Source organism: Oreochromis niloticus, linkage group LG23 (genome assembly GCF_001858045.2).
Source record: "Oreochromis niloticus isolate F11D_XX linkage group LG23, O_niloticus_UMD_NMBU, whole genome shotgun sequence".
Classification (NCBI taxonomy): domain Eukaryota; kingdom Metazoa; phylum Chordata; class Actinopteri; order Cichliformes; family Cichlidae; genus Oreochromis; species Oreochromis niloticus.
Genome location: NC_031986.2, coordinates 37,001,351 through 37,028,645, shown reverse-complemented (window position 1 = coordinate 37,028,645; position 27,295 = coordinate 37,001,351). Strand labels below are relative to the sequence as shown.

Below are 27,295 nucleotides of genomic sequence, written 5' to 3'. Positions count from 1 at the left end.
CTCCCAGAAGTAAAACAACAATAATAATAAACTACAAGCCTTATATTAACCTCCAACTCTACCATATTTTGATTAATGGTTCAAAATAATCCTTACTTGTCCTGTGCTGGGTCTTGATGAAGCCCCTCAGTTCATGTTCTGTCTGAAAGAAGCCACTATAGCTATGCAGTGTCTGAATTCTCTCTGGCCAGCAGGAGGCGACTCCTCTGGTGCAAAAGCAAACTAGTTGTATAAAGTCTACAGGCAAACTGGCTCCCTTATCAGTGACTTTTGTAAACGCTTTGCTGATATGTTTATGTCCTCAATCATTAGTTTTATGTGATACTAAATGGAACATGGCCATAAATTTTAAAATTATGGTCCTCGTTGCTATCAACAAGTGGGATAAAGCATGGTAGTCACTATGTGACTGACAAGTCCCTAGCCAATAAGCATGCACCGTCCCAAGGTTTCACAGATACATCTGCTTGGATATGATTTCCAAAAACTAAGAATGAGATGGGAAAACCTGCTGCTTAAGACTCAGTAGCAGCTAAATAAGCAATAGTGGCATAACAGGTCCCTTCCTATTATGCTCAGGAATTTAAACTACCAGTAAGTGTCAGGGAATCCACCTTCCCCAAATAAAACTAACTGGATTAATTCAGCACCATTTATAAAATTACTTGAAATGAATTCATTACAATTTAACAGCCTTTACTTCCCTTTGATGAGCAAAAACTATTTGAATTCTTTTCAAATACCATTTACTTATTATTAGATGCACGAACTTTAAGAAATGGACAGCTCCAGGCCAAGTTAAACCCACAAAACATTTGTCTTGCACAGCGCCAAGTCAGAGCTCAATCACAGCCGGCTGGCAACCACAAGGCAGCTGTGAGCTGCCGTCATGTCAGGGTTGGTGTGGAAACCTTTAGGGCTAAGCTGGAGTCATTTTTGTGGATGAGTGGAGTCACGCATCCATGATTTCAAACGCTCGGATGGAGCAATGGCCTGTTTGGTATGACGGGGGGAAAGGGAAGTCAGCCTAATTGCTGACAGAAGGAGAGTGAAGCCTCTGAAAAGCAATAAATATCTTGTGGAAAAAAGGGCTGAAGCTGGTTTCTGTTTTTCCTTCTTTTTCAGTTATGCAATTACAGACCAGGGAACAGGATATTTACAAGTCAGCTGGTTAAATGACTCATCTCAACCAGAATCATGGAGTGAAGAGGAATGTACATTTTTCAACTCTGTGTGTTTAAGGCAGACCCATTATTCTCATTCCCAACTGCAAATTCTTATTCTTGAACTCTGTTAGAGAAGCTTTGCATGACTTATGGCTCAAAATAATCCTTGTTTATCTTATGCTGGGTCTTGCTCCAGCTCTCACTATCTGAAACATCCTTGATCCTCCTTTCTTGTGAATGGCTGCCCATCACAGATTAAAACAGCTTCTGTGCGTGGAGATGACCGTATTTAGGATGTCCTCTTGGTCTGACATCAGACAGATGCAGGAGTACAAAGAAACCTGTCTTACAGTGATTACTTTTACACACACATTGACCTCATTATTTAAACTCTGGCCATGTTTACTATGAGCTTATATATGTGAAAGAAAGGAAGAAACAATACATTTTCTTTAAAACCACAAATAGTGTGTAACATATGTTTGGGCACGTACAACCCATCTAAAAAATTTTGTAGAGCATCATTCAGAGGCAACAGCACTCCCCAATGGCAGCAGGCTCCCCTGGCAGATTAGTGTGCCTCATCATAAATTAAAAAAAATGCTCATGAACACTACAAACAGCCTGAGTAAACATTCAAACCCAAAGAAATGTGTCCTGATTGAACAATAGTTTCTCCCGTAAAACGGAGTCACAACAGCATTTCATGAACTTTTGCTGTAGTTTCACTAACGAGAAGCGCAGTGTCTATAAACACCTGGCACTAAAACGGCAATGCAAACAATGATGAATGAATTATAACATGTGCGACACAAAAATAGCATAACAAGCTCTTCAACATTTCCATTTAAAAAAGAAAAAAAACTCTTTTAAACAGAAAATAAAGAAAACAAGGTTTAAAACCCACATCCTTCTGCATATCACAGTAACAATATTTATAATACTGCACTCTTTTGCAAATAATCTTTCTGTTTTCAGTTAGCGCATCGACTTCAAGAAAGCACCCTGCCTTGCATTAGCAGCTCTCTGTCACTGTGTGCGTTCCTGCACAGAATCATACCTGTGAAGGTGCGCTGCAGGAGAGGCCCCCGCTGATCTCTCCGATTCGAGCTGCTGCCGTGGGGTTGCTGGAGCTGATGAGGACTGGCCCGCTAATCTCCATGGAGTGGCGCTGGGGGGGAGGCGCTAGCATGGGTTTGTGCGACATGGTGAGAGAGGTGAAAGAATGGCGTTTCTTGCTGTTCTTCTTCTCCCCTGCCCGCTGGGCACCATTTGTCTGAGGCCCTGAGGAGGCCCCTTCCCCGGAGTCTCCACTGGAGTCGGACGGCTTGTCCAACTCTATAAGCTGACGAGCTGCCGAATTGAACTACGAGAGAGGAAGAGAGCCAGCAGGGAAATGAAGAGAGGAGTTGGAAGTAAGAAAAATGAAGGACTGATGGTGGAAGAAGCATTAAAATGATCATGAAAACTGTCACTCTCTATAATTAATCTTATTGTCATGGGAAGTCTCTCTTAATGTATTCAGTGGAGAGGGTGAAGAAAAGAACATGTCCAAGTTGGACATACAGTGTCACATTTTCAGTCTCACATTTGTCTAACATACATATGTCTACACAGTTCAATTTAACTCAAATTTTTCACCCATAAACACAAGAAGTGAATTTTATACCAATATAAAGATTCTGTATGAGCCTCCAAGAGCTTCCAAAACATGAATAAGCTCCAACGTCAGCACTGTCACCTTTACAGACACAAATGAGGTTGTTGCTTGTCAAGCTTATAATTAACTAAGACAAAAAAGCTTTTATGTACCTAAAATTCTTTACAAAAAACATTTTTTACATATTTGCTTTCATGTGATATTTTGTAGTCCTATCGTCTCACCTTCATCATTTATGAATAGCTGTTCAGCTTTCTGTTAAAAATGCTTTTACATTGTTATTAGTATTATAATCTGTATTGACTTTTTTCTCTGTCATGTTTTCCTCAGTTTTAATTTCTGTATGTTTTTGATGCTGATGTCTGCCCATCTGAATTTAGTATTCTGGTTTTGCTTTTTTGTAAAAGGACTTTATGAAGATGACATATAAATAAAATTAAGATAACTATTTTTTTTTATATATATATAAAACCAAAATAAGTTCTTAGTCAAAGCCTCGGTCACAAAGGCCTAGGGACCAGTTGGCAACTCCATGGCAACCTTTGATCGCTAGTTTACGAAAAAAGAAAAAAAAAAAGAGGATCCCCTGACCAGTTAGTGAGTAGCTGTTTGGGGCTGCTTCCTGTCACGGGATGAAAGCTTGTGCCTCTGTACTGTTGCCAACACATTTCAAAGGGTGCAATTTTTACTTTGAAGAAGACAGTTCTCTGGTTCTGGTTTGAATTGCACTTTTAGTTTTACTATCAGTCAGGGATTAGTTAGCCAGTATTTGCAGACAAATCGGCATATTCCATACAACCTACGACTGACCATGGCAATCAGTGATCAAAGAAATCACAAGGAGGTATTTGTCACAGCACCTTCTTTGTGACCGATTTTACTCAGTGACAGAAATCATCCCCCACAAACCTCTCGCCAACCAGTAGGCAAACAATAAGCATTTTTCCCCCCAGTGGCTGGGGGTTACGGGGCAGGGGTCACTGAATGTCTTCCTGGCCTGTGTGACTGTGGTCTAACCAAACTAAAAATAATAAAAAAAACAAAGATTTTGACGATTTTGCCCTTACAAAACACACTAAAGTACACTACAATATGAAGACGGCAAATTTGCCAACACAATTAGCATTAGGTTTGTGCGCACATTTTTTTGACTAATATGTCTAGGATTACTTTTAATACATTAAAATAAACTGAACTGAGCAGACAAATACTAAATTATAATATTTCTGCTGTTCATGCTACATCTTCTGTGCAGGGGGCTTTAGTCTGAAAGAGTTGATGGTTCAAAGCCAGCTATGAAACCACAGGCTTTGTAACCCTTTCAGGGACCATAATGTATGACTGACAGTGAGGTATAAATCAAAGAAGCAACACTAAAAAGGGTGCAGTTAATCACAGGGTGTGCTTACTTGCTGTCACAGGTTGCCCCAAGCAGCTCTGTCTACTTAGGACATAAAAGCTATGCATTACACTCAGATCCTGTGCAGGTTCATCACTGACATGTCAGCACATTAAGACATATACATGCAGGATTAAGAGCAAAGCACCAGGTGAGAGCCCTTCATCTCATTAAATTATAAGGCCAACTTTATAGATTAATTCATATGCACAACTGAAGACGTAACAAAAGCCCCCGAGGCGATGAAAAAAAAACTATGACCTAGATATTCACTGGTTATGCAGAGACAAAGAACATTTTAGGTCGCTATACATTTGCTATGATTCTGCCACTTTTTATGAAACCAGAAAAACGACTGCCTAGCATCGAGGGGAGAAGACAACAAAATGTTCTATTCTGCAGTTTCAGTTGTTAAGATACAAAATGATTTATAGCCTTGGAAACACTGCTTTCTGCTTCTCCGAAACCCCCGCTCAGTGTAGAAAAATACGAGTGTAAAAGGACAGAAAACATACAACCGCAATAAAAAAAAAAAAAAGCCAGACAAAAACAAAAAACAACTGTCACAGCTTTGAAAAACTTGCTCTCCCATAGACTAACCTCAAGACTCTTCTGCAATCCAGTTGATGGACATCATTTCTCCACCAAATACATTTAAAAACATTAATTCTGCTTGTTTGTAATATTCACAGCAAGCGAATGCACAATGTCAATAACAAGTATTAGAATTCATATCTCTCTCCCCCCACTCATTTACCCAGATTATTTTGGTGAGTTGCCCAGTTTTGGAGAGATACTGACCACAGAGGTGCATGCTTTCTAATTAAACCACGAAATGTGACTTGAGGCGGTCAAAGTTCAAAAAACAAAAAATGTCAGCAGCTGTAGACATCATCATCCAATTACCCAAAATGTGAACAGTTTCATTTAGGAAACTTTTGTTTTTTGTTTCCTATGGTTTACATCTGCTATCAAAAGAAGGTTGAAGAGGGCTAAGATTACAGCTCAGCCAAGGACGCCATTAACGTTTGCATCCTCTCTGTTGTCACATGCCTCAGTTTCACTTAATGGGTAGATGGATGGGTGCAGTGTGATTAAAAATGAAAATGATTCCTACAAGAAACTGTTCGCAAGGTCTGTGGATATTTCTCAACGCATGATTTCTGGAAAGAGACTTTAATGATGAATTTTTCTTTGTTTTTTTGTTGCTCATAACAACCCCCCCAAACAATTATACTCCATTATAAACTCACCAGACATTTTATTAGGTACACTTTGTCAGTACTGAGTTGGACCCCTGTTGCCTTGAAAACTGCATTAAATTGTTACATATATTGTCACACGGTGTGTAACCCTGGAAGCAGCCATCATAAAGGAATGGACAGTGCTCAGTGAGTATTAACTAATCCAAAATGTACCAATGAAATATCTTGAGCACTTATTATACTACCACCAGCCTGAACATCTGACACAAAGCAGGATGGATCCATGATTTCCATTTCATATTATATATTTGGGAAACTGATCATTCTCTGCAAACTCTAGAGATCCCTGTGTGTGGAAATCCCAGGTGCACATAATAAAGTGGTCAGTGAGTGTATATTTAAGAGGAGGCAGACGTTTGCACAGCGAGTCGCACCTATTTGATCTTCACGTGAACAGTTTCTTCAAGTGAAAATGAAATGATCTTTAAAGGGCAAAGATTTGCTTAATTCAGTATAATTTATTCCTAAAGCTTTTACACGAGACTGTCAGTGAGACTGCGACTGTCTAAATCTTCAAAGACGCTTTTAGTGGTTCTATGAAACATAAGCATTTCAAAAGGATGAGGAGTATCATACATATTTTGTGAGATATATAAGGAAGGTGTTCAAAGGAACTGATCTTAGTGAGACACCTGCTCCTGGAGCGATTGGTGACACTGAAGAGTCCCGTTAGTCGCCTTACCTCAACATACGAGATGGGGAAAATTCCAATTTTATCTCCCAGCATTCCCTCTGCCCAGTTTTCATCTACTCTGCGAATCACAGTCAGGATATCGTCCTGAAATTCCAGACAGACAGGAAAACACTCATTAAGCATACCGCTAACTAAGAGAGTTGCTCATCCTTGAGGAACAAACACTGAACAGAAATAATGAGGTGGGTGCAAAGTTTTATTAAACGGTACATGCCCACGAGTAAAAACACAGGGGTCATTGTGTTTGGAAAAATACTTAGTAAGCTTATTTAGGTTTTTGCTCATGTGGCACAAACTGATGAAAGAATAAACAGCAGACCATGACCCAACAGCTGGACAGACATAACTGCTTAATTATTGTAGTTAAGACGTTCCTAATTACAGCTGTTCATCAAGAAGTCTGGCTGAAAATCTAAACCATTTCTCTGGGCGTCAACAACCCTGACATTCCAACATACACACAAAACCTGAGTAAATGAATGCTTAGAAGAAAGAGTGTCACTGTAATGAGAGGTATTTTTGTTTTACTACACTGACCATGTGGCAGAAGTGTGGGTTTTGCAGTGCTGCTGCACCTCACCTTTGAGAAGGGCAGACAGTCCTTGTCGGCCTCTTTATCTTTGAGCTCAAAGTCATAGAGAGCTTTGCACTGAGGCGGCGGCTGTGGCAGCGGCTTAATAACTTGCACAAAGTTGGTGGGGAAAAAGCCGTGGACTCCACCCATCTCACCGTGGTACCAGTTCTCATCCACTTGTCGACGCAGGATGATAATGTCACCCTTGCTGAACTTGAGGTCTCCTTGTTCCTTGCCATCGTAGTTGTAGAGTGCCTTGGCACACGGGAGCTGGGGTACGCCCTGAAAACCAAGGGGGGGAGAAAAGATTGAAAAGCTTAGTTGTGGACAGCTGCACATAAAGCTCAATCATTTTGTGCCTGAAGCATGTGTAGGAGAAACTATAACACACGTATATGATGCAAAGACGCAGAGTGACGGGGTTTTCATGAGTCAATACCAACATGAAAGCAAACAGCCAACAAACCCAAGTCAGTGTCCTGAGGAAAATGGCCAATTTCTCAGGGCTTCCACAGCAGCCAGCAGATATCTAGAGAAGTCATTATTTATTAATGCAAAAAATAAATAATAAAAAACATGATAAAAAGCTAAATGACATGTATATATGATGAATAATGTGGCAGAAGGACTATTCACAATTTAAATTTATAATGGCTTGTGTGAATTTTTAACTGACTCTTAAGTAGATGCTAGAAGCATCTTGCATTTATGAGACAGAACACTTTAAATCTTGTTTTCTTACCAAAAATGTGCATGACAGCAACCACAATAGTTATAAAACATAACATTTTAAATGATTATTATGATTTCAAACAGCTTTTTTAAATGTCCTGATGTAAAAACTGAGAGAAGTCATTTAAATAAAAATGCCTGTCCAATCCTGCCAAAGTCTGACTTGAAATCAGACGGGTTGTTTAGTCTCTTCTGCCCAGTGCTGGAGCCAGTGGGACGACTACTTATCTTTAGGACTACTTATCTTTTTCAGCTATTTAAGCAGGAAATGGATAGATGGATGGATGTTATTTGTACAATTTTGCGAAATTCCATATATGCTCCAAAACATTTCCTGTTGTGTAGTTTTAACATTTCTTTAGTTGGAACAACAAAGAACGGCAAAGAAAAATTAATAAAGTCTGACATTTTAAATGGAAATTGGACAGAATCCACACTAGGACTGTAGCAGTGGTGGACATGTAGTTCACAAAGATGTATTCAGCCCCTACATGAATGTATTCAGGGCTGTAACAAGTTCAAAATAAGGTTGAAGGCTGAATTTTGACAAACCTACTCTCCTAAAGGACCATTAATCTGCATGCAATCAAAGCCTGATCAAACAGAACTTGTGGATTACACATATATTCATATGTAGATACCCGTTTATCGAGATTAGGAAAAGCAACAAGTGCTTTTCACACTTATACTGCGGCTGCGGCTGGTTGTGAGGAGAGAGCGTCTTCAGAAGGCTCAGGGCCCTGCTCACTTTATCTTGCAGAGGAACTTTTTTTTTTTCTTTTTTTCTTTTTTTAAATCTCAGCCTGCTACACCAGAGTCCTGAAAGGCTCATTCAGGTAATAACAATCCAAGTAAAGAGGGACAGCAAGTAAGGGGGAGAAGCAGGATAGAGGATAGAGAAGCATCAATGTTCTCTATTCAGGATGGGTGTCCATGAGGAAGGCTTCAGTCCAGACAACCCCCCCACCATTTATCATGCTGCTCCCTTTGGAGTGATCAGAATCACAAACGCTATGTAACAGACTGGAAAAAAACTGATAGTGTAAAATACACAGAGTAGAGCCTGCAATGAAGACTCAAGTAGATACAAGAGAGTGAGGGGTTAAAAGCAGAGTTTGGAGCAGACTCTGCAGTCTTGTTAAAAACTAATGAACTGTTTAAAGCCTCAGTGGAGAGTAAAAGTACAGCATGAACCATGATGGTGAGCCAGGGTGACATTACCCTGCTGCAGAGAATCACCCAGCCTGAAGCACAGAGCCAATCGCTCTCCGACTCTGCTGGTCTAGCCTGTGAGAGACAGAGAAAGGGGAGGAGCGGTGCTGCAGCCCCCTGCACACTGCACTGGAACTGGGCCTCCTTTCAGGGGAAAACAGGGCTTTTGAGCCCACCCAGGCCTGGCAGGGAGTTTCGTGATGAAAATGCAAATGAAAGTGCAAACTCTGCCATTTTTGTTTTAAATGACAGAACAGGTTCAAGCCACACAAAAACAAGTGGATATAATTACATTGTAAATATAAAATGCTTGTCCCCCTCAAACTGGGACAATTGTAACCACTTGTTTGTACACTGAGGCCAGGACTCAATAAAAACCCTTCAGCAGTAGCACAGTGTCCAAAATCAGCATTCTTATGCAATCGCTTCTGTACACAGTAAAAGTCATTCAACATGCTAATAAAGTACAAAAACTGTACTGGAAAGAGGCTCATTGAAAGCCATGTAAATTTCAAATTTTCCAAATAATTCCATCAATCTGGACCATTTTCTTTAAAAATGCATAAATAAATTAATAATATGGTCAGCGGACCTTAGCAATGGATGCTTTGTCAGCTTTCCTTCTTTTTTTTGATGGTGCTTTTCACTGAATATGACAATAAACTTCATTCATTTGTCCACTAGAGCTGATCGTGCCCACTCAAGATAACATTCGTGATTTGAGCAAACACAGAAGCAGCTCTCAGTTCTGAAGAGAGTTTTAAAAACAGCTAAAAGAAGATTTAAAGAAGACAAGGCAAAGAGGAAGACAAACGCAGGAGAGGTGTGCAGTCAATTTTCAAAATAAAGGACCAGATGCAGACTAAACGCAGTACTTCTGAAGCAAACCCAGCATGATTTTAAAGCAGAAAACAAACCCGCGACACACATCCGGGGTACTTCCTTTACCACCAATTTGTGATTTCAATCTTCCCCCTCATGCCTGGTGAAAGGAGGCACTCTTATTCCAATTTCTACTTCCATATTTTTATTTTATTCTATTAGAGTAGCGTTAAACGATTTCAAGTATAGAAAAATGTTCATTTATTTTATAATGCACCCACCTAGTTCATCATCTGCCGGAAGCAAGCTGTTGGAAGCTAGATGCAAGAGAGTGCATAAGACTGTCTTAAACTGGGGGTGGGGGCTAATATCCGGTGTGAATCCATGGAGACAGTGCTGTTGTTTCTGCAGGAGACTTTCATAAAGAAGCACCATCAACCCTGACCAAACATCACCCTGGAGAGCACAAGAAGCTTCTAACAGGAACATATGGAAGCGAGCTAAAGAGCTTCAACCACATGAATGCTATAAAAAAAAAAAAAGTCACACACACACACACACACACACACACACACACACACACACACACACACACACACACACACACACACACACACACACACACACACACATTACATAAACACACAAGCGCACACAAATCGTTCTCATCTTTATTGCTTTTAACCCCTCCCTGGGGGCAGGATGGGAAGTGTACATCTCTGGATGAATGTTGCCGTGGAAAAAGCGCTGTCCTGATTTTAAGCTCAACTGCCAGACAGCCAAGAGAACAGCCATCTACAATACAGGATTTATTTTGGTCAAATCAAGTCGCCTTTTTTTCATTACACGCCTTCAATTGTTCAACATCTGCAGTGGAAGTTTATAGAAGTGATTATACAGCAACAGCAGCCACTGTCGGGTTGCTGTAACACAAGGTCGCTACTCTAAGAATACGCAGACGGCTAATGACTTTTAGCCTCTTTAAACATTTATAATCCATGATTACCAACAGCAGCAAAATCCCACTTCCGCCCCCAAAAAGCAAAAGAGATAGTTTGCAGGCCACAAGACATTTGAGGGACATTAATTTTTCAACACCAAAAGCACTAAGAGTGTTACTTAGAGACAATTTAATACCACCCAGCTGCTAAATTTCAGCTAAAATAGTAGATAAGTGGTGTGGTGAAAGAAATATTTAGGTTTGCAGACACGGTTATAAATAATTACAGTATGAGCACTGAGAAAGCACAAGTTACACCAGGCAGCTGTTTCATAACCCCATTAGACCGCATTAGGTTGCTAATACTTGTAGTAGTTGTTATTGCTACCCCAAAACAAAACTTAAATAATAATTTCTGGTGAACAAAGCACCACTGCAGATTACATTTTTTTTTAATTTATTTATAAAGGCCTGCATTACAGAGGGCATCTCTTGGAACTGAGGCTACAAGCTCACAGGCTGGCTTTCAATGTCAATCCCACAGTAAAGCCTACTCTACTTTATTATCGTTTTTGAGTCTAGTGGGATCATAATTTACAAAATAACATTATGTTATATTCAATATGACTTGAAATTACCAATTGAAACCATACATTTTTGTAACTATATTTTTTTTAAACAACCAGAGTGCTCGCCACCTGCTGGTCAGTATAAGAAATAAAGGCTTGAGGCACTTTTTCCATTGGTTTCACTTTTCAAACCCAGAAACTATGTCCTCTTGTGCTACTGAATTTTAGGCATTTTATGGTTATTTTTTCAATGATAGACTAACTTGAGGTGGAAATCAACTGATGTGGGAACTGCTCCAAGAAAAAAAATAGTCAAAGTCAAAGGAAAAGAGCAAAACTTAACTTGAATCCTCAGGATCCAGGTAACAGCAACATTACTAACGTGAAACAAGACTCAACTGAACTGGAACATAAAATTCGCTGCTCAATTTGTAAAATATATGGTGCTGAGGTGACAGATATATGGAGAGCAGCAATGGAGATACGGGGGTAAGATGCTAATGCAACTCAATGAGATTAACATTAAGCAGGGAAAGGGATAAGAAATTGTCATAGTTAGAAGTCATTGCTAAAAGAACAAACAGATACAAAAGTAGGACCTGTAGTTCCTCCCCAGTTTTCAAACATGAATGTTATAGTGTGATGTATAAGCAGTAACAAGTGGGGAAAAAAATTACACTAGAGGCTGTGAACACTTACCTGTGTTTATACACTGGAAAGCGGTACAGACAGATCAGAGAAAGCAAGAGAGCCAAGCCCAAATGTGCAGAGCATCAGCTGGTGTGAGCAATAACTCTTGTATTGCAGATAATGCAATTAGACCTGTGCGCTAAAGGGATTTAGCTGTTATAGTGTTCCCTTCCACAACACTGGATTATAACTGAATTATTTGAGTTTTACTCTACAGCACAGCAACACGTCAACAACCAGCAAGTAGGCAGGCATAAAATGCATGCAATGTCATGGAGGAAAGACTAGGTCATATGGGGATAATTGTACTAACAGCTTGCCTTTACACATGTCATGTTTGCAAGAGATGTTTTAAAGAAAATATAGCAGACCTTTCTGTGAGACTGTTGCACACGGTTTCAGCACACTGTTAAACTGTTATGACGAAAAGGTTCATGCAATCGACCACCTCTCCAAAATAAAAATAAACTCTGAACATGATCAAACGTACTGCAGGGTTTTTCCTGGCTCAGAATCGCTGTTTGGAGGGCGACTACCCACAGCTGCGAGAATAATTGTCCACATACACTACAGGCAGTGAGTTCAGCGGTTCCCACAGAATTAGGACTGTATTCGAGGAGGTAACGGGGGGCACAGGGCACTCATGCATTAGCACGTGTGAGCACTTGAGAAAGGTTTTACATCGGTGCTTTTGTAAAGCAGTTAATAAAGAATACACTTTGTGACAATAAATAATAGAGAACCGAATAACTGCCTCTTCACTGAGTTTTCTCTTTCCATGGAAAGACTCAGACTCCACCATCTTGAGCTGTAGCCGGTGACGGCACTCTTTGTTCTACTCTTTAGCCTTGATGAGTGGCATATGAATGAACCGGTTCTCCACCTGCTGCAGGTTCTGGTTAGATTGGTCCACCAGCTTACAGTAAAGAGAGGAGGGACTATGGATGCCAGCTGCAGTTCATTAGAGCTGAAGATCATCCAACCGCAGAGAGCCAGATGATGAGACACACCCTAACAAGGACCTGGCCAGCCAGGTGGTAGGATTTAAAACAAGAGATGGAAAGCTAGCTGGTTAGCAGCGGAAAGATTTTCAAAATAAGAGCAAGGGGTTTGCCTACCCAAGTAAGATCTTGACAAAAATAAACAAAAAACAAAACAGCTATTTTTGAACATTTCATACACAGTAATGTCTCTCATGCTTTAGTAAATGCAAAATGTAACAAAACTTATTTCCTATTAACCAAAAAAATCCTTTATTTTTGGTTAATACTGATTATTTTGTAAAAAGTTTTGTTAAAGTTTTTTTCAACACAAGCTACACTCGTTTATCGAGCATGTACGTATAAACAGAAACAGACAAAAATAGTTTGTACAATCAAAAAACAAAAATAAGGACAAAACATGAATCAGACAAATACAATTTGTTACGGCACTATTTACATTCAGTTGTTCAGTTAATATCCTCCACCTAGGTTTACTTATTACAGAAGTCTACATCATTCACCACTTTATCACTCTGTAATCATACCGAGAGTGACGTGACTGAAGTTCAAACGAGTGGGAACGTCACCTCGGCCTCCGATACACAGATGTTCTGACTTAGACACACACAGTATGTGATATTTCACATAGCGGTCAATAATTCCCCAACTATAAATCAATCTTTGAATTGTGTGCAGCTTGGCAGCCAGGGAACTACTGTTGTTAGTTCTGATCTCATAATCGATTAATCTTCTAACTTTTTAACATTTGATTATATAATCAAGTTCAGCATAATAAGTGAAGGCCTAATTACAAAAAGAATTTTATTACATCACTTGAAGTAGAACAAAGGATTTCCCCTTTGGTTTTCTTCTTGTAACTACATTTTGGGGTTTCCGGGAATTTCTTTTTGCAGGAAAAAATTCTACACTGCGTAGCAACTGCTTCTGTTGTACACAGTCTGTGTGTACAGCTGCAACATCAGGGATACAGGTAACTTTTGCTCTGTCAGCAATCCAAGGGTTGTGTGTAACCACAGCAGACAGAAACTTTTACCCCCTATGTGCAAGTGCCAGACATTACTCCACTCCCATATGGGCACCTCCAGATTCTCAGCAGGAGGTGAAGAATGAGCAGAGGGGTACTACTGCCAAAACTGTGTGCGTGTGAGGGGAGGGGTGTGGGGTGTGGGGGTGTCTGTCCGTCTGGTTTGCCCAACAAATATTTCAAGGCCAAGACATGTCAAGCGTTCTACAAGAGGAGCGCAGGCTCCATCTGCCAAGCTGACCAGGTGGTCATAGGACATTTGTTGTTCATTACCAAGTTGCTGTTAAGTGAAGATCTTGCCACCAACGCTGCAGCACAAGCACTGACACATGATGGGAGTGAAAAATTCTCAGGCCATCTTGTTTCCATTAGTTTAAATTGATTCCTAAAGGTCTTTTTAATGACCATTGCAGAGTGGGCTTTTATCACCGCTTCCGCATAATGTCTAAAAGGCTAAGAGTTTCTTGGCATGAAATGCAGAAACAGACAAAGAGGGGCATAGAAAGGGCAGTGATGTCAAGCTTATGAAAGCCAGGAACGAGAGATGTTAAAGAGCCAAGATGTTAAACAAAATGTGCCAAACACACGAGTGAGCAATCTGATCCAGAAAATCTGAAGCTGTTATAAACTTTTTGTCCTAAGATTTATTTTACTGCACATCTCCTTTCAGTGTTTCCGTGGACTTTGCGTTTTAAAAGTTTCTTCCAAATATTAAATGTTTATTGGTGGCACCAGTGGGTGTCTGTTTTCATCCTAAAAAAAGATCTTGTGCTTACAGCTCTTCTGAAATTGCCAAGATCAGCTGAGTGCTATCAAAGTAACTTACACTTACACTACAGATTAAGTTAATGGCACACACATTGCTTTTCACACTCCAAGGTAGAAAAAGTACCTGACCTTAGTAACCTTTAGAGCCTCCCTGAGCAAACAGCTCCATTAGATGTGTCCTGTAGCTTCTTATGGTTAACAGCGATCATTCCTCAGACGCAGTTGTTTCAGTTTAATATTTCTGATATCCTGATGAACAGCTCTCTTTACATCATGTGGCATAATTATTTTAATCCAGGTCAGGATATTAATTTCTTCTTTTTCAACCACTAGTTGCTGATTTACTCAGGTGCTCTGAGTCCATGTCTTATTATGTCCTCTCTCAACCACTCCTAATCTTCCAATCATAGACAGCCGCCCTGACATTATCCTGTCAAATGTGTTACATAAATTCGATTTAATTGTTCTCTTGGTAACAAAAAGGCAATCATGCACCGAGGTAAGAAAGCCACTCGAAATCTTGATGCTCCCTCTACCTGGTGTGAGAAGGGAACATTGTCACAGGAGAGTTGTTAAATAACCTGGTAATTTTTGCAAACATGAAATGTACTCCAGTGTTTTATACTCAAATGTTCAATGCTTTCTTCATGGTATCCTTACATTAATACTACTTCCATTCAAATCTTTCTTATACTAGACACAAGGTGCAGAGACTCCTGCAGGTGTCTTGCTGTTATTCATGAGTTCATTGTCAATTCTTACAGGATAGCACTTTTGTTCTAGGTGAGATCTTTGTAGGACGCCCACTATAAGCGAGAGTCCTGAAATTCTTCCATCTGTCGTCAATTTGTCTCCTTGTGTATGGATGAATTGATGCGTATCCATGATCAGCTTTCTGTGTCTCTAAAACACTTCATTTAAGCTCCATTGAAAATTGTCATTTAGGCATGGTTCACACCAAGCACTTCCTTTCAAGCTTTATGAAGTTATTTGTCTGTAACCACAATTTGTATGTCTTTATTTATAGGGAGGGACATGTCTACAAACCTAAATCCTCACTGATGCACAATGACACTCCTATCAGAACTATTGAGACACCGATTGCCACATCTTGTGTATAGAGGAGCCTGACTGATTCACATTTTTCTCTGAACAACTATAACTGCTATACCTGACAGGATGCAAATGATTTTTCAGATAATAAAACACTGACAATTTGAGTTTATTCCATCATCTGACATTTTTTTTTACATGTCTAATCACAATGAGTGTATCACATTTGCCACAAATATTGGAAGCTGAGAGGTTAGATGAGTACACTGAAGCTACCCGTCGAGATACATCCACTAATTATGACAGTCTAAATTTCTGTGTGTCTCCTCGTACAGCGTTTCTTAAACTTAAAACAGAAACACAGGCTTATGAATAGCACGCCATTACCCTTCAGCAGTGCTAGGTCTTTAGCTTTACTTGTGGGAATAGTCGCAATCTGTGCCACTGGTAGTGCTAATGCGACCCCCCCGGTCACAAATTAGTTTCAATTTTTTTTTATATAATATTCAATTACATAATATTGAAATGTAGAAAATTCACTTGGCAGGTCAACCTCTAAAAGAAAATGAAGACTGGGAAGTAACAAGTAGGACATGCCAAAGTTTTACTTTCTGACATTAGAATAATGGCGTCACACGGGGACCTTGAGATGAGTTCTTGTCACACCAGAGCCTCATGACAGAGCTTACTCATCTGGAGTTGTTGTCTCACTCTCACTCTGAGACAAAAGGAAAACTTCCATTCTCGAGTTTCTATGGAAACGCCACACAGGAGGACTTTTTTTAAAGCTATTTATGGGTCTCTTGACAGTGCAGTGAATCTTATGAAAGAGAGTCATTCAAACACCAGACAGTATCCTACTCTGGGAGAGGGCGAAGAGATGGGGGCCCAGGATAGTGGCAAAGTAATGGAAGTAACCACCTTAAAGAAATACTTTGAGAGTTTTGGGAAAATGCAGTTTGTTTTCTTGCCAAGGTTTAGATGAAAAGATCAATGTCACCCTCATGTCTTGGCTCATCGCACAAGACTACAGCCATTGGCTGGTTCTCATTGCTTTGCACAGAAACAGAACACAGGAAAGAAGCTAATCTAAGTAATAAGTCCTAGCTTTACAGCGGGTATTTAAAAAAAATATAATAACAACTTGGAAACTTCAACTAGCCTAGAAAAATAGTCTGCTTCCTTCCCACCCCCTTTAAAGCTCATGTTTTTGAACTGCACCAAAGAGTCAATTTTTCACTTTCTTTTTCAGAGTAACTACAGTATTCAGCATTGCAGAAAGTGTGACACTCAACAAGATAATCACCCTTTGTGGGAGTAAAGTTTGGGTAGCTGCTCTACAAACAGCTGCAATTTTGAAAAATTTTAAAATTTGTGACTAAATGAGATAAACTGTGTGTACTAATTACACTGGATTAGCCAGAAACAACAGTTCATATCTGGCTAAAAGCTGTGCCAGAATCAACATGCAGAAATCAGAATTCATAAAGTTCAAGTGATATTTAGCGCTGGTGTGGCAGAAATCCTATATCTAAATGGCTGAATTTCGTATAGAGGGAAACGAGCAATAATCCATTCAAGCTTTCCAACAACTACAACAACTCACTGAGCTTGTTTGTTTCCCTCGCTACATACCAAATTGCTTCCCACACATTTGTCTACAGGCAAGAAAACACTCGGCAGTCTGGAGGCCAGATGGAGGCCTGGATCACATGTGAGAAGAACAGGAAGTTTTCAGAAGCCCTTGAAACTCTCCTCCTGTTCCTCCTCATGTTCTTCTCTGTTCCTAGGTCAGCAAAAGCGTCTGTGGATTTTTCTGAAATTTGTTTACAGACACAATGTCTTTCATTCCACTACGTGCAAATTACTAAACACATCTATGGAGTAACCACTCGCTGACCCCAAACAAAATACCGTTTACTGCCAGTTCCTGGCCCTCCTGTGTACATTTAGGGTTGGTGGGAATCTGGACACTAGAATATAATAAGCCTATCTTTTTTTAGAGTTGAGGTACAAACTCCATAAGGATACCGTGTGCAGCTCTAGGAACTATATCTCTGTATAAAGGTGGTGGTAATCACAGTGAGGTTGTAAAAACATTCAAAAAGATGTTTCTGGCCCAAGTACACTTTGTAAGCTACAGATTAGTCTTCAGAGAGAAAGCAATTCTGCAGTAAAGGGGTGCGGATTTATAGTACGGTATATACACACAATGCACATCTGCCACACATACGGTTTTCATGAAGCTCTTACGCATGTGGGTAAAAGTGCTGGCTTTAAACAAAACAACTTGCACATGAACTGGCATGTCTCTCTGTGCAGCCTTATGCATATGGGCTGATTTCTTTACCTGGCTGGCCTCATATGAGGGGTAGAGCCTGGTTCTGGGTGGCCCCGGGATCACCCAGTCCGCTTGTCTGATTTGAAACTGAAAGATCAGAACTCTTTAAGTCTGTGCCAGTTCATACACTGTGCTTAACACTGGCTCTCACAGGAACCCACTCAAATTTCAGAGCAGACAGAGTGAGGAAGCAAAATGTAAGCTAAAAAGAAACAGAGCGAGATCAAAGACTGAAAAGAAAATGAGGGAAAGAGAGGAAGAAACGCTTGCCCTCCTGAACCTATAATATAGCTTTGTGGCACAGACACACTGACATTTGGTCAGCAGGCTAATTTAGCAACGCAAAAACAACTGGGGCAAGAAATCACTGGGGTACACAACTGACGTGCCAAAAGCAATAATCTGATAATGATTAAAACTGCTCAATGCAGCACTTTTCATGTTTTAAACACCTTTTAATTGCCAGCAGACTGCAACTTAAAAACTAAAGACTTTCCGAACCTCTGCAGCTTGGGCTGGACTTTCTATGCACTCCTGAGTTCTCTGCTGCTGCTATTTTCAGGTCCCAGCCTGAACAGTGAGCAATACTGGGGTACATTAACTCTAAACTTGAGTCCACTAATCATAAATATCAAAAAATAACCGTCTTTCTAAGCAAAGACAAATAGGACAAGCATGTTTGTACACAACGCAAAGCCTGCAGACATTGCGTACCCCAATACCAATATGAACAGAGTCATAGGTACTCCTGTAGGTCTTCATCTGGCTTGTGGGATCAACTAAAACCCCTAAATGCCATTCTTCTGGGGAATGTTTTTTAAAAATGTCTTTTTAAAATTACTTCAACAACCAAGTTTATGAACTAGAAATCATCAGATTGATCCAGTGTAGCTAAAATAAAGATTACAGCTTGCAGGCAGAGCGTCCCTTCCTCATCCACTAACATTACCTCAAGCAAAACCTTATCTGAGTGAAAATGCTAGAGGACTAGCTTGAAATTTTTTTTTCACCTGCATATATGATCCTAACTTATCCACAATATCAGTATTGATTTTAGTAAACAGTAAAACATAACGGCACAAACAAAAGCTCTGATTTCCGGATTAAAGCTAAGAGCAGCGTTGGTCAACTAGCTATGTGTAAATAGTTTTACTTCATATTTGTAGCTTTTTTACATGTAGCCACTGTGAAGTCACCCATTCAGGTCATACATGCTTTGGTGTGTATTTTGTGGGAGGGGGGGCATTTTTATGCCCTTACTGGATAATTGAGCAGTCAAGATAGACAAGAAAGTGGGGAGAAAGAGAGGAGGACGGCATGCTTCAAGGAGCTGCAGGTCGGACTCAAACCTGATTCGCTGCACTCAGGCCATGTGGAATATGGTAACCTGCTCGCCCACTGAGCTAAACTGGCACCCCAGCATGCCTGTTCTGACTCTACCAAATGCCAAAAATGTATAAAATAGAAAAACGGTTTTATTCAATATGAAACTAAACTAACAATCGGGCCCATAAAGTTGTAAGGAATGTGTTTACTATACCATCTATGGTCACTTGCAAGTCTACTTTGTATACCTGAGAGCCAGTATAATAACAACAGTATGTACGATTGTCTCCCAGTCACTGTTTATGCTAACAAAACACTACAAACCAACTGCAGTTTGCTTCACAGCCGCAAGTGTTTTTAATTACAATGGTTTACTGGAAGTCGTGTACAGCTCTTTACAGTCTTGTAGAAAAGATCAAGCTGTCTGTCAAACAGTAACTAAATTTATGCACGTTAGGAAAGTCCACGTAAGTTAATTACAGTATTACACAACCTCTGATTATACTGTAAAACTATTTAAACATTTTGTACTGAAACAGATTACAAGTCGTCTCCTGTAGACGTAATGATAACATTTTCTGAGTAAACAACTCATTAATCAGTACATTAACTAGATTAAAATGAATCAACTCAATCAATAGTGAGATTTTGAGCTCACAGGCTTCTTTTGTCACGTATAATAATAATTAATAACCTGGATTGGCACAGAGGAAGTCAACTTGTATCCAAGCTACAGCGGGATTAGTTCACAAATGTCACAGTATCTGTGTATTGAGTACTAGTCAATATGAGCTGAATACTAAGCATTTCCTCACATTACTCTCCACTGTGTTGGTGAAAGCATGCAGTGTCTGTAGCCTTTTGTTCTCTCAGTCATTCAGGGTGAGCCACCTGCTCTGCTCTGCTTCAGCTGACTTTAATTTACTCAGGGTGTTGCAAGGCAAAGGGAAATTTGACCAGAAGCTGGGCAACTACCTTTCCTACTATAACCACTACTATCTTGTGTTCCAGTAATCTTTGTTAAATGTGTGAGTGTTTCTCATATACCTGCTTATCTTTCAACTGCCCTGTTGTATGTCAGAGCAGTGGGCAACTGAAGAACATTTGCTTGCACTGGCTGGTATTTGTACGCCTCTACAGTGGACAAACAAAGCCAGGATATTGACACAGTCCTGGAAAAAGGCCAAGGCACAAACACTGCATCTGTTCTCTGAGTCAAGGAGCAGCACAGCAGCGACCATTTTTTGCTTTCTTAGCAAAGTGTGTGAGTGTAATTGGCCAGTCCACCCTAATTCAGTGCAGATGTAACATGTAACTGCTAGCCTTCCTTTATGTGTCTGGCATCCCAAACTGACCAAAGAGCAAATCTGGGAAAAATTGAATACAGCTCAGCGTCCTCACTAGCATAAGCTGAAAGTGTAGTCCTGCGTATTCTACAACCCAGTTTACCTGCATAAGAAGCCCATTTCTAAATTTTAGATTTCTCCTCTTCTTCTTATCTGTGGACAATCCCTTAGCTCTTATAAAAGTTCAGTCTCTGCTAACTGGTTAGCCCTTCCTGTGATTCCCTGCCAGGAGGTTGACCAGGAGCTGCTGTGGTGATCCTCAAGGTATTTCATACAGAATTTTATATCTCTGCTCTCCAGGGAGTCTCTCCTGGACTCCAACTCAACTAACAGTAACTACTGTTGCTTTATTCACTCCAAGACGATAGAGTTAGTTCTTTATTCCATGGATGAACCCTAACTATAGAGGCAGCAGATTTTGGCGAACCCATTTCATCCCCTACTGCAACAAATCAGTTCAAGTGTGTGGGAAACAGTATTGCTTGACAAGGTCATTGCACTCTTTATTTAGTAAGCTTGTGTCAGTCCTGAAGCTGTAGACTTCTGCTTTAATGAAGCACAAACTTAGTTTTAGTGATCAGCCACAACATTAAAACCACAGACAGGTAAAGACTGTAACACCGATTACCTCATTACAATGAAAGTTTGCTTCTGGAAACTCTGAGTCCCAACATTTTAAAAGGCACCGCAGACGAAGCAGACCCCCTTCAAGCAATGGCACGCCCTGAAAGCAGCAGTTTCTCCTACTCGTAGACTCAGTTTTCCAGCCCCAGATTCACTGCCAGGCACTACCAGACCCCGAACATGTATTGCGTAGTGTATCGAAGCAGTTTTGACAGCACAAAACAGAGCTGCATAATTGCAGGCAAGTGGCGATAAATACTTTTGTTTTAAATATATAATAAAATAAGCATTAACAAGAAATCTCTCTTTTATAAGCATGTTGGTGACATTTCCTGCCCACATTTGCCATTAAGGGCAGACACATGGGCAGAGCTCATTAGACATTTGACGAGATTCACATTTCAAAAATCCCAGGTTGCTTTGGTGACTCATCTCACAGCAATACCATTAAGACAGATGCTGGCTCTTCTGAAACTAATCAGGATGTCCAGATTCATAGCTAATTGGCCTCTCGACATCATCAGCGTGAATTTCAGAGCCTCTCAGAAAGGAGAAGAGAAAAGCAGACTGCTCGGCTCAAACTCGCACCAACGTTTCAACATAGCTGTCACATGTCTGTTTGTGTACTGCCTGCACACCTGTGTTTTTGTGGGTGTGTACCGTATAATGGGCCCTCATGGATCTAAATTCAGTCTGTGACTCATTAAAACAAACATTGCTCAGGTTGTGTCAGACCAGTCATAGAGTACTGGGTGTGTGTGTGTGTTTGTGTGTGTGTGTGTGCGTGTGCGTGTATGTGTGGTTGGGCTCAATGTACATTTGTCTCCAATCAGAAGAGTTATGATGGGGTGCAAGTTGAAAGCAATTCTCAAGTCAGTGCTTGTGGTGGGATGTGAGTGCAGAAAGCATATAATGGATGAGTCTTGGTCAGATCTCTCTTCTATTCAAGTCCCCTTCAATAATTAATCACGTGTTTTCAGCAAGTGAGACCTCACACACGTCGAGTTACTGAAAACACAGCCATCCAGTAGCCTAGTTTTGAATATTATGATGAAATTTTAGCTTTTAGCTAGCAGTTTAGCTTTAGACTGGCTCTTTGTGGAGAGGTAGGCAAACACCATCATTTCACAAAAATGATTGATATTCTTGAAACGCTGTCTTTTATGATCTCTGGTTCGGGCTGTTTGTCAAATCCAACAAATCTGAAAACATCACCTGAGCCACTTATCACATTTTCATAGATTTTATGACTAATCAATTAGCTGTCACTGAAAATGTGTTAGATGCAGATTGTTTGTTAAATTGAAAAGGCATTTTCATAAATCAAGATTTTATGCCCAGAGCTCTTAAAGTGATTAACATGTAATTTGATTTTTCAAGACATACACAATCCTGCAGTTCACTTTCCCTCAACATTTTGGTTTTACTTTGTGATCCAAATAACTTGTGACAAACTCAACTATAATCTTGTGCTTCGGGGAGTAGACTGTACTTTCCAAGCCTCTTCCGATTGCGATTACTGTTCACACTGCAAGTAAATGTGTTATGGCATCCAGTGGTGAAAAAGATGTGGCTGGACATTTACATTTATTGTTAACACTTCATCGTCTGGATACCCAGTCCCTTCTCACTGCTGAGACGTCTCTCAGGGACAAATGCAGATTAACTGCACCGCTGGGCCTTGAAGAATAAACAGGAAACATTTCAGCACATACTAGAACACTAACATGGAAAATCAAGACCAGAAATTCTAAGCAGACATTTCAAATATTTTATGTACCCCCCCACACACTTAGGAAATAAGCAAGGTGAGTCAGAGGCTGCTGCAGCTGCTTAAAAGGTGGGTTAAGAGCAAGCAATAGCCCCAGGGTCAGAGGTCAAACAACTGAAAATGAAACTGAGCGAATCATGATTCTGCCTGAGGGATGGGAACTGAACACTTAACATGCCAGCAGTCAAACGGTCCATGGATGACCAATCCTGGCCCACCAAACACAACACAGGGTGAGAGGTGAAACTGTTATGTTAAGGTCAGCCAGGTATTAGAGGTGCCTTGGGAATACTTTGTGGTTAGGGGGGACTCCTGCCCTCAAACAGCTGACAAAACATCAAAAGGATAAATTATACTGAAAACAACTGTAAAACAATTTAGTGTTACTTCATCACGCACAAGACAGACTAGATGACATTTTTATTTTGCTGACATAACCTGAATTATTGTGTGACAAGCACAACTTAGAGGATTGTAAAACAAAAAGCTGACAAGTTGTTGGTCCCCAAAACATTTTTCTAAGAGCCTTTACCTAGGCGGCCACTCGACCACACACATACTCACACACACAATACAGGATCTAAAGAAAGCTTTTGTTAGCTTCCACAGGTGTGACTGGGACTGAGGTACAGAAGGTCGTGGATGCTTGTCTTAGTATCGTCATGCTGACAGACATGGCAGGAGATGTGACAGACAAAAAAAGAAAAAAAGAGGGCCACTGGCAACTGTGGCATTTTATGTTTGGAGGACCACCCAGAATCTAGTGTTAAAACAACATAAAAGAAAAACATCAACACACACTGTTTACAAAACCTACACAATGAAATTAACCATGTGAGGTCTGATGCTTCTTTTATCGCACTAATCTAAGAACATAAATATGTAACTACATGTCACAGCAAAGCAGACCTCTGACTCTGACTGGTCTGTTTCTAAGCAATATTAAGTGTAAACACATTATTGACTCGTACAAGGACTCTGATGCATATGCTGTTTTTCCTCATTTTTTAAGCTGTGACACTATATAGACTCTGGGTCCTTCCTGTGATTTAATAAACGTGACTTCTTCAAAATGTGTTTGCTTCAAGTACAACAGCTTAGTTTTACTTACACGGGCGCACACACAGCAGGGATTCAACACATTAAGGCTTAAGGCATTGTCGATGATTGGTACTCTGACCTCATGCTATAAGGAAAAAAAACTTCTGTATTTTGAAAATTGTTTTTGTAATTCTTGATAATCTTGGGGGTGATGTAAGTTTTAACATAAGATTTACCACAACATGGCTGCGCAGTCTAGTCTGTAAGTGCTACGTAAGGCTTTGATCAGTTGTTATTTCCATATAGTAGAAAAAGAAATTTGCTATTAAATTTGTTTCTCATCTGCACTTTTTTCTTCATTTGGTTTTTTTTCCCTCTTTGAAGTGAACTCACTGTCACCTCATTTTCATTATCAAGGTGATTTTATTATAAAGCAAGCATTCAAGCAATCAATACACAGTCAGTGACAAAAAAGTCTTTTTTGAAGGTTTTTTCTGCATATAAAAGATTCTGATGACCCCACTACTTAAAAAGGTGATCCAGAGCCAGAGTTGGGAATCACCAGCACTCGGGTAAATAAAGTTGGCTAAAGGAAAATATTTAACAAAGCATAAAAGACATTTCCACTTATCAAATTATCAAAATTGTTAAATAAGGCCACAGTCTCATTATCTTTACTGTAAGATCCCCTAAAGATGCACTGTGATTCAGGAAAAACCCTCCCTTTGCAAATGGATGCCAGCACAGGCGATCTATACCACACAACACACATCAAAAACTATTTAAATCTTTTTCAAAATATGTATTTTGTTTTTCTTCAAAACTCAGGGTTTGGGTAGTTCAGGTAATCAGATCTCACAAAATGAAATGTAATAAGCAATTTATAAAGGTAGCCCAAAGAAAATGATGGACACATCTCCTGCATGTGGTATAAATTTGACAGTGCCTTGGAACAAAATATTACCACTTAAATAAAGTCTGCCTGGAGGCTTTCAGGTGCAGAAGCACATCACTGCATGCCTGATTATCAACAGAACTACACACCTTAGTTACTGTGAAAGACGCAGACTTGTAACCACAATCACTACATAAACCTTAAAGAGGTGATGTCTCACAACGCAAACACGCAGACCATGCACATAAAATGCATGTTGATGCTTTAAGGTGTACTGAAAAAGGTAAATGTGAGCTGGCAAGCAGGACGAGACCCAACAAGCCCAATGTTTAGAGGAGAAACAGTGACCTACAAGTGCTCATGACATTCCTCAGAGACACCAACACAAAACATCCCCGCCTGTCTGGGAAAATACTCCGAACAAAAGTCTCTTCCTCTAAGCGTCTCAACTAAAAATCTTGATGAACTAAAAACCACAAAAGGCAGGCGTACACCTTCGTCTCATTGTCGTCTCGGAAGCGGTAAAACCCTACAATGAAGATGCTTCAGATGCACCTTAATCTCACTTGATTCGGTCTTTTTTGCTTCTCCCTGCGTATTATGCAACCCGACACATTCTTATTCACTGCATGTGTTCCAAAACATAGGTAGGAATCCGAAAATTGCAAAAAAATGATGATTACGGTGATGATTATGAGCATGTTTGCCTATGACATCAGTAATGTGATAAACTGGCAAGCTGCCCAGGTTCCCGTCCTTATGCCGAAGGCACGATAGGATAGCCTTCATTCCTCTGTGAGACTGTGGATTAGTGTATTTACTATCCATCTACTACTAGGATTTAAAATTTACAAACTGGCACCAAAATTTTTACTTTGAGGAGGATGCATTCTGCTCATTTACAGTTCCATCTTTATATTTGTGGACTTTACTAGACTAGCTTTGCATGAGTTGCAGTCTAAACACAATGCTTAATATTATGATTTTTTTTTTTTTAAATTGTGCATCTGCTCAGCTTCAGAGAAAAGAAAACAGATGTTTTTTGACATTTCTTACAAGGTATCTGTGAAATATTTTTCCCCAAAGAACCCTCCCCCCAGCAACTGTGGCATTTTATGTTTGACGGACCACCTAAAACCTAGTGTTAAAACAACATAAAAGAAACACATTAACACACTTCTTACAAAACCTACACAATGAAACTAACCCTCTGAGACCAGTGTTAAATCTAAGAACATAAAAATGGAACTACATGTCGCAGCAAAGCAGACCTCCATGACAGTGATCGGTCTGTTTGACAGCAACATTAAGTGTTAACGATGATCAAGGATGTCTAGGGTTGGTTAGAAGGTTTGGCGTAGTGGTACAATTTAATGTCACCGTGGATTCATGTAGCGCTACATGCTATAACACTACCCGTTAAATATGTGGTGGTACAGACATGAAAGTGGAGCCTCATATGTGCAATTATGTAAAAAGGAGGTGAAGAGGACAGACAGAGACAGCAGGGAGTATATTTTCCCCTTCCAGCAACAAGACACAGTAACATGTAGGGAAAGCAAGTGGACAACCCTCAGCTAAGCAGGAGCGACAGTGTTAGTTCCTAAAATTTTCCTGGTTATGACTTCTCAGTATTGACATCACAATTTTCAAACGCAAAAAACGTGACTTTCGAAAAACAAGCATCTGTTAAACTTGTAACTTTGTTTCTCATGAGGCTTCTTGAACTGAAAGTTTTGAGAAAATATATAATACAAGAACCGGTCCATTTACCACAGTTATCTGGAGCCGTTTTTCTATATGGTAAAGTTAACAGGAACAGTAGGTTTATAAAGGTTAACAAAATACATTAGCTGAAGGGTTGTAGCTTTATATGTTAAAAAATGTCCATAGCCTTCTTGGGTCTTTCAATAAATCATAAAAACTATAATAAACTGAACATTGAGAGCAAGCTGAATCCTGAACAAACACTAAGCTCATGTTTAATATGAGCACCCATCTTTGTAGCAGTGCAAAAGTCAAAAGTATAAAAACTATAAAAAAATATGAAGTGCATTAGATGAGTATTAAAAGATACACAGTGGGAACCAGAGATGAAGACTACTTCACTAGATAGCAACTGTTTGTTTGTTTCCTCAGAATGAAAGTCAGCAGTCAAAAGTCATTCAATTCAATTTATATAACGCCAAATCCCAAAGTCCTAACAGAGTACTTTACATAGGAAGGTCAAGACCTTAAAACATCATAAACAGACCCAAAAATTCCCTTTGAGAAAGCACTTTGAGACAGGGAGTAAAAGAACGTGGAGCAGAGCCGACTCAGTGTCTAATAAACTGTAATCTCATTAGACCTTTAACAGGCTTCAGCACAGATTTAGAC

The 27,295-nt window shown here is 39.9% G+C and overlaps 1 protein-coding gene across 2 annotated transcripts in view; it reads right to left on the bottom strand.

The window, feature by feature from the left end:
- Positions 1-27,295, bottom strand: part of sh3rf1 (SH3 domain containing ring finger 1) — a 48,574-nt gene that overhangs the window by 13,868 nt on the left and 7,411 nt on the right. For both annotated transcript variants that reach the window (XM_025903074.1, XM_005478845.4), the window contains exons 3-5: positions 6,765-7,040; positions 6,173-6,268; positions 2,227-2,532 (exon numbers count right to left, since the gene is read on the bottom strand). In XM_025903074.1, the coding sequence (XP_025758859.1) occupies positions 2,227-2,532; positions 6,173-6,268; positions 6,765-7,040 (678 nt within the window). The remainder of the gene's footprint in view (positions 1-2,226; positions 2,533-6,172; positions 6,269-6,764; positions 7,041-27,295) is intronic.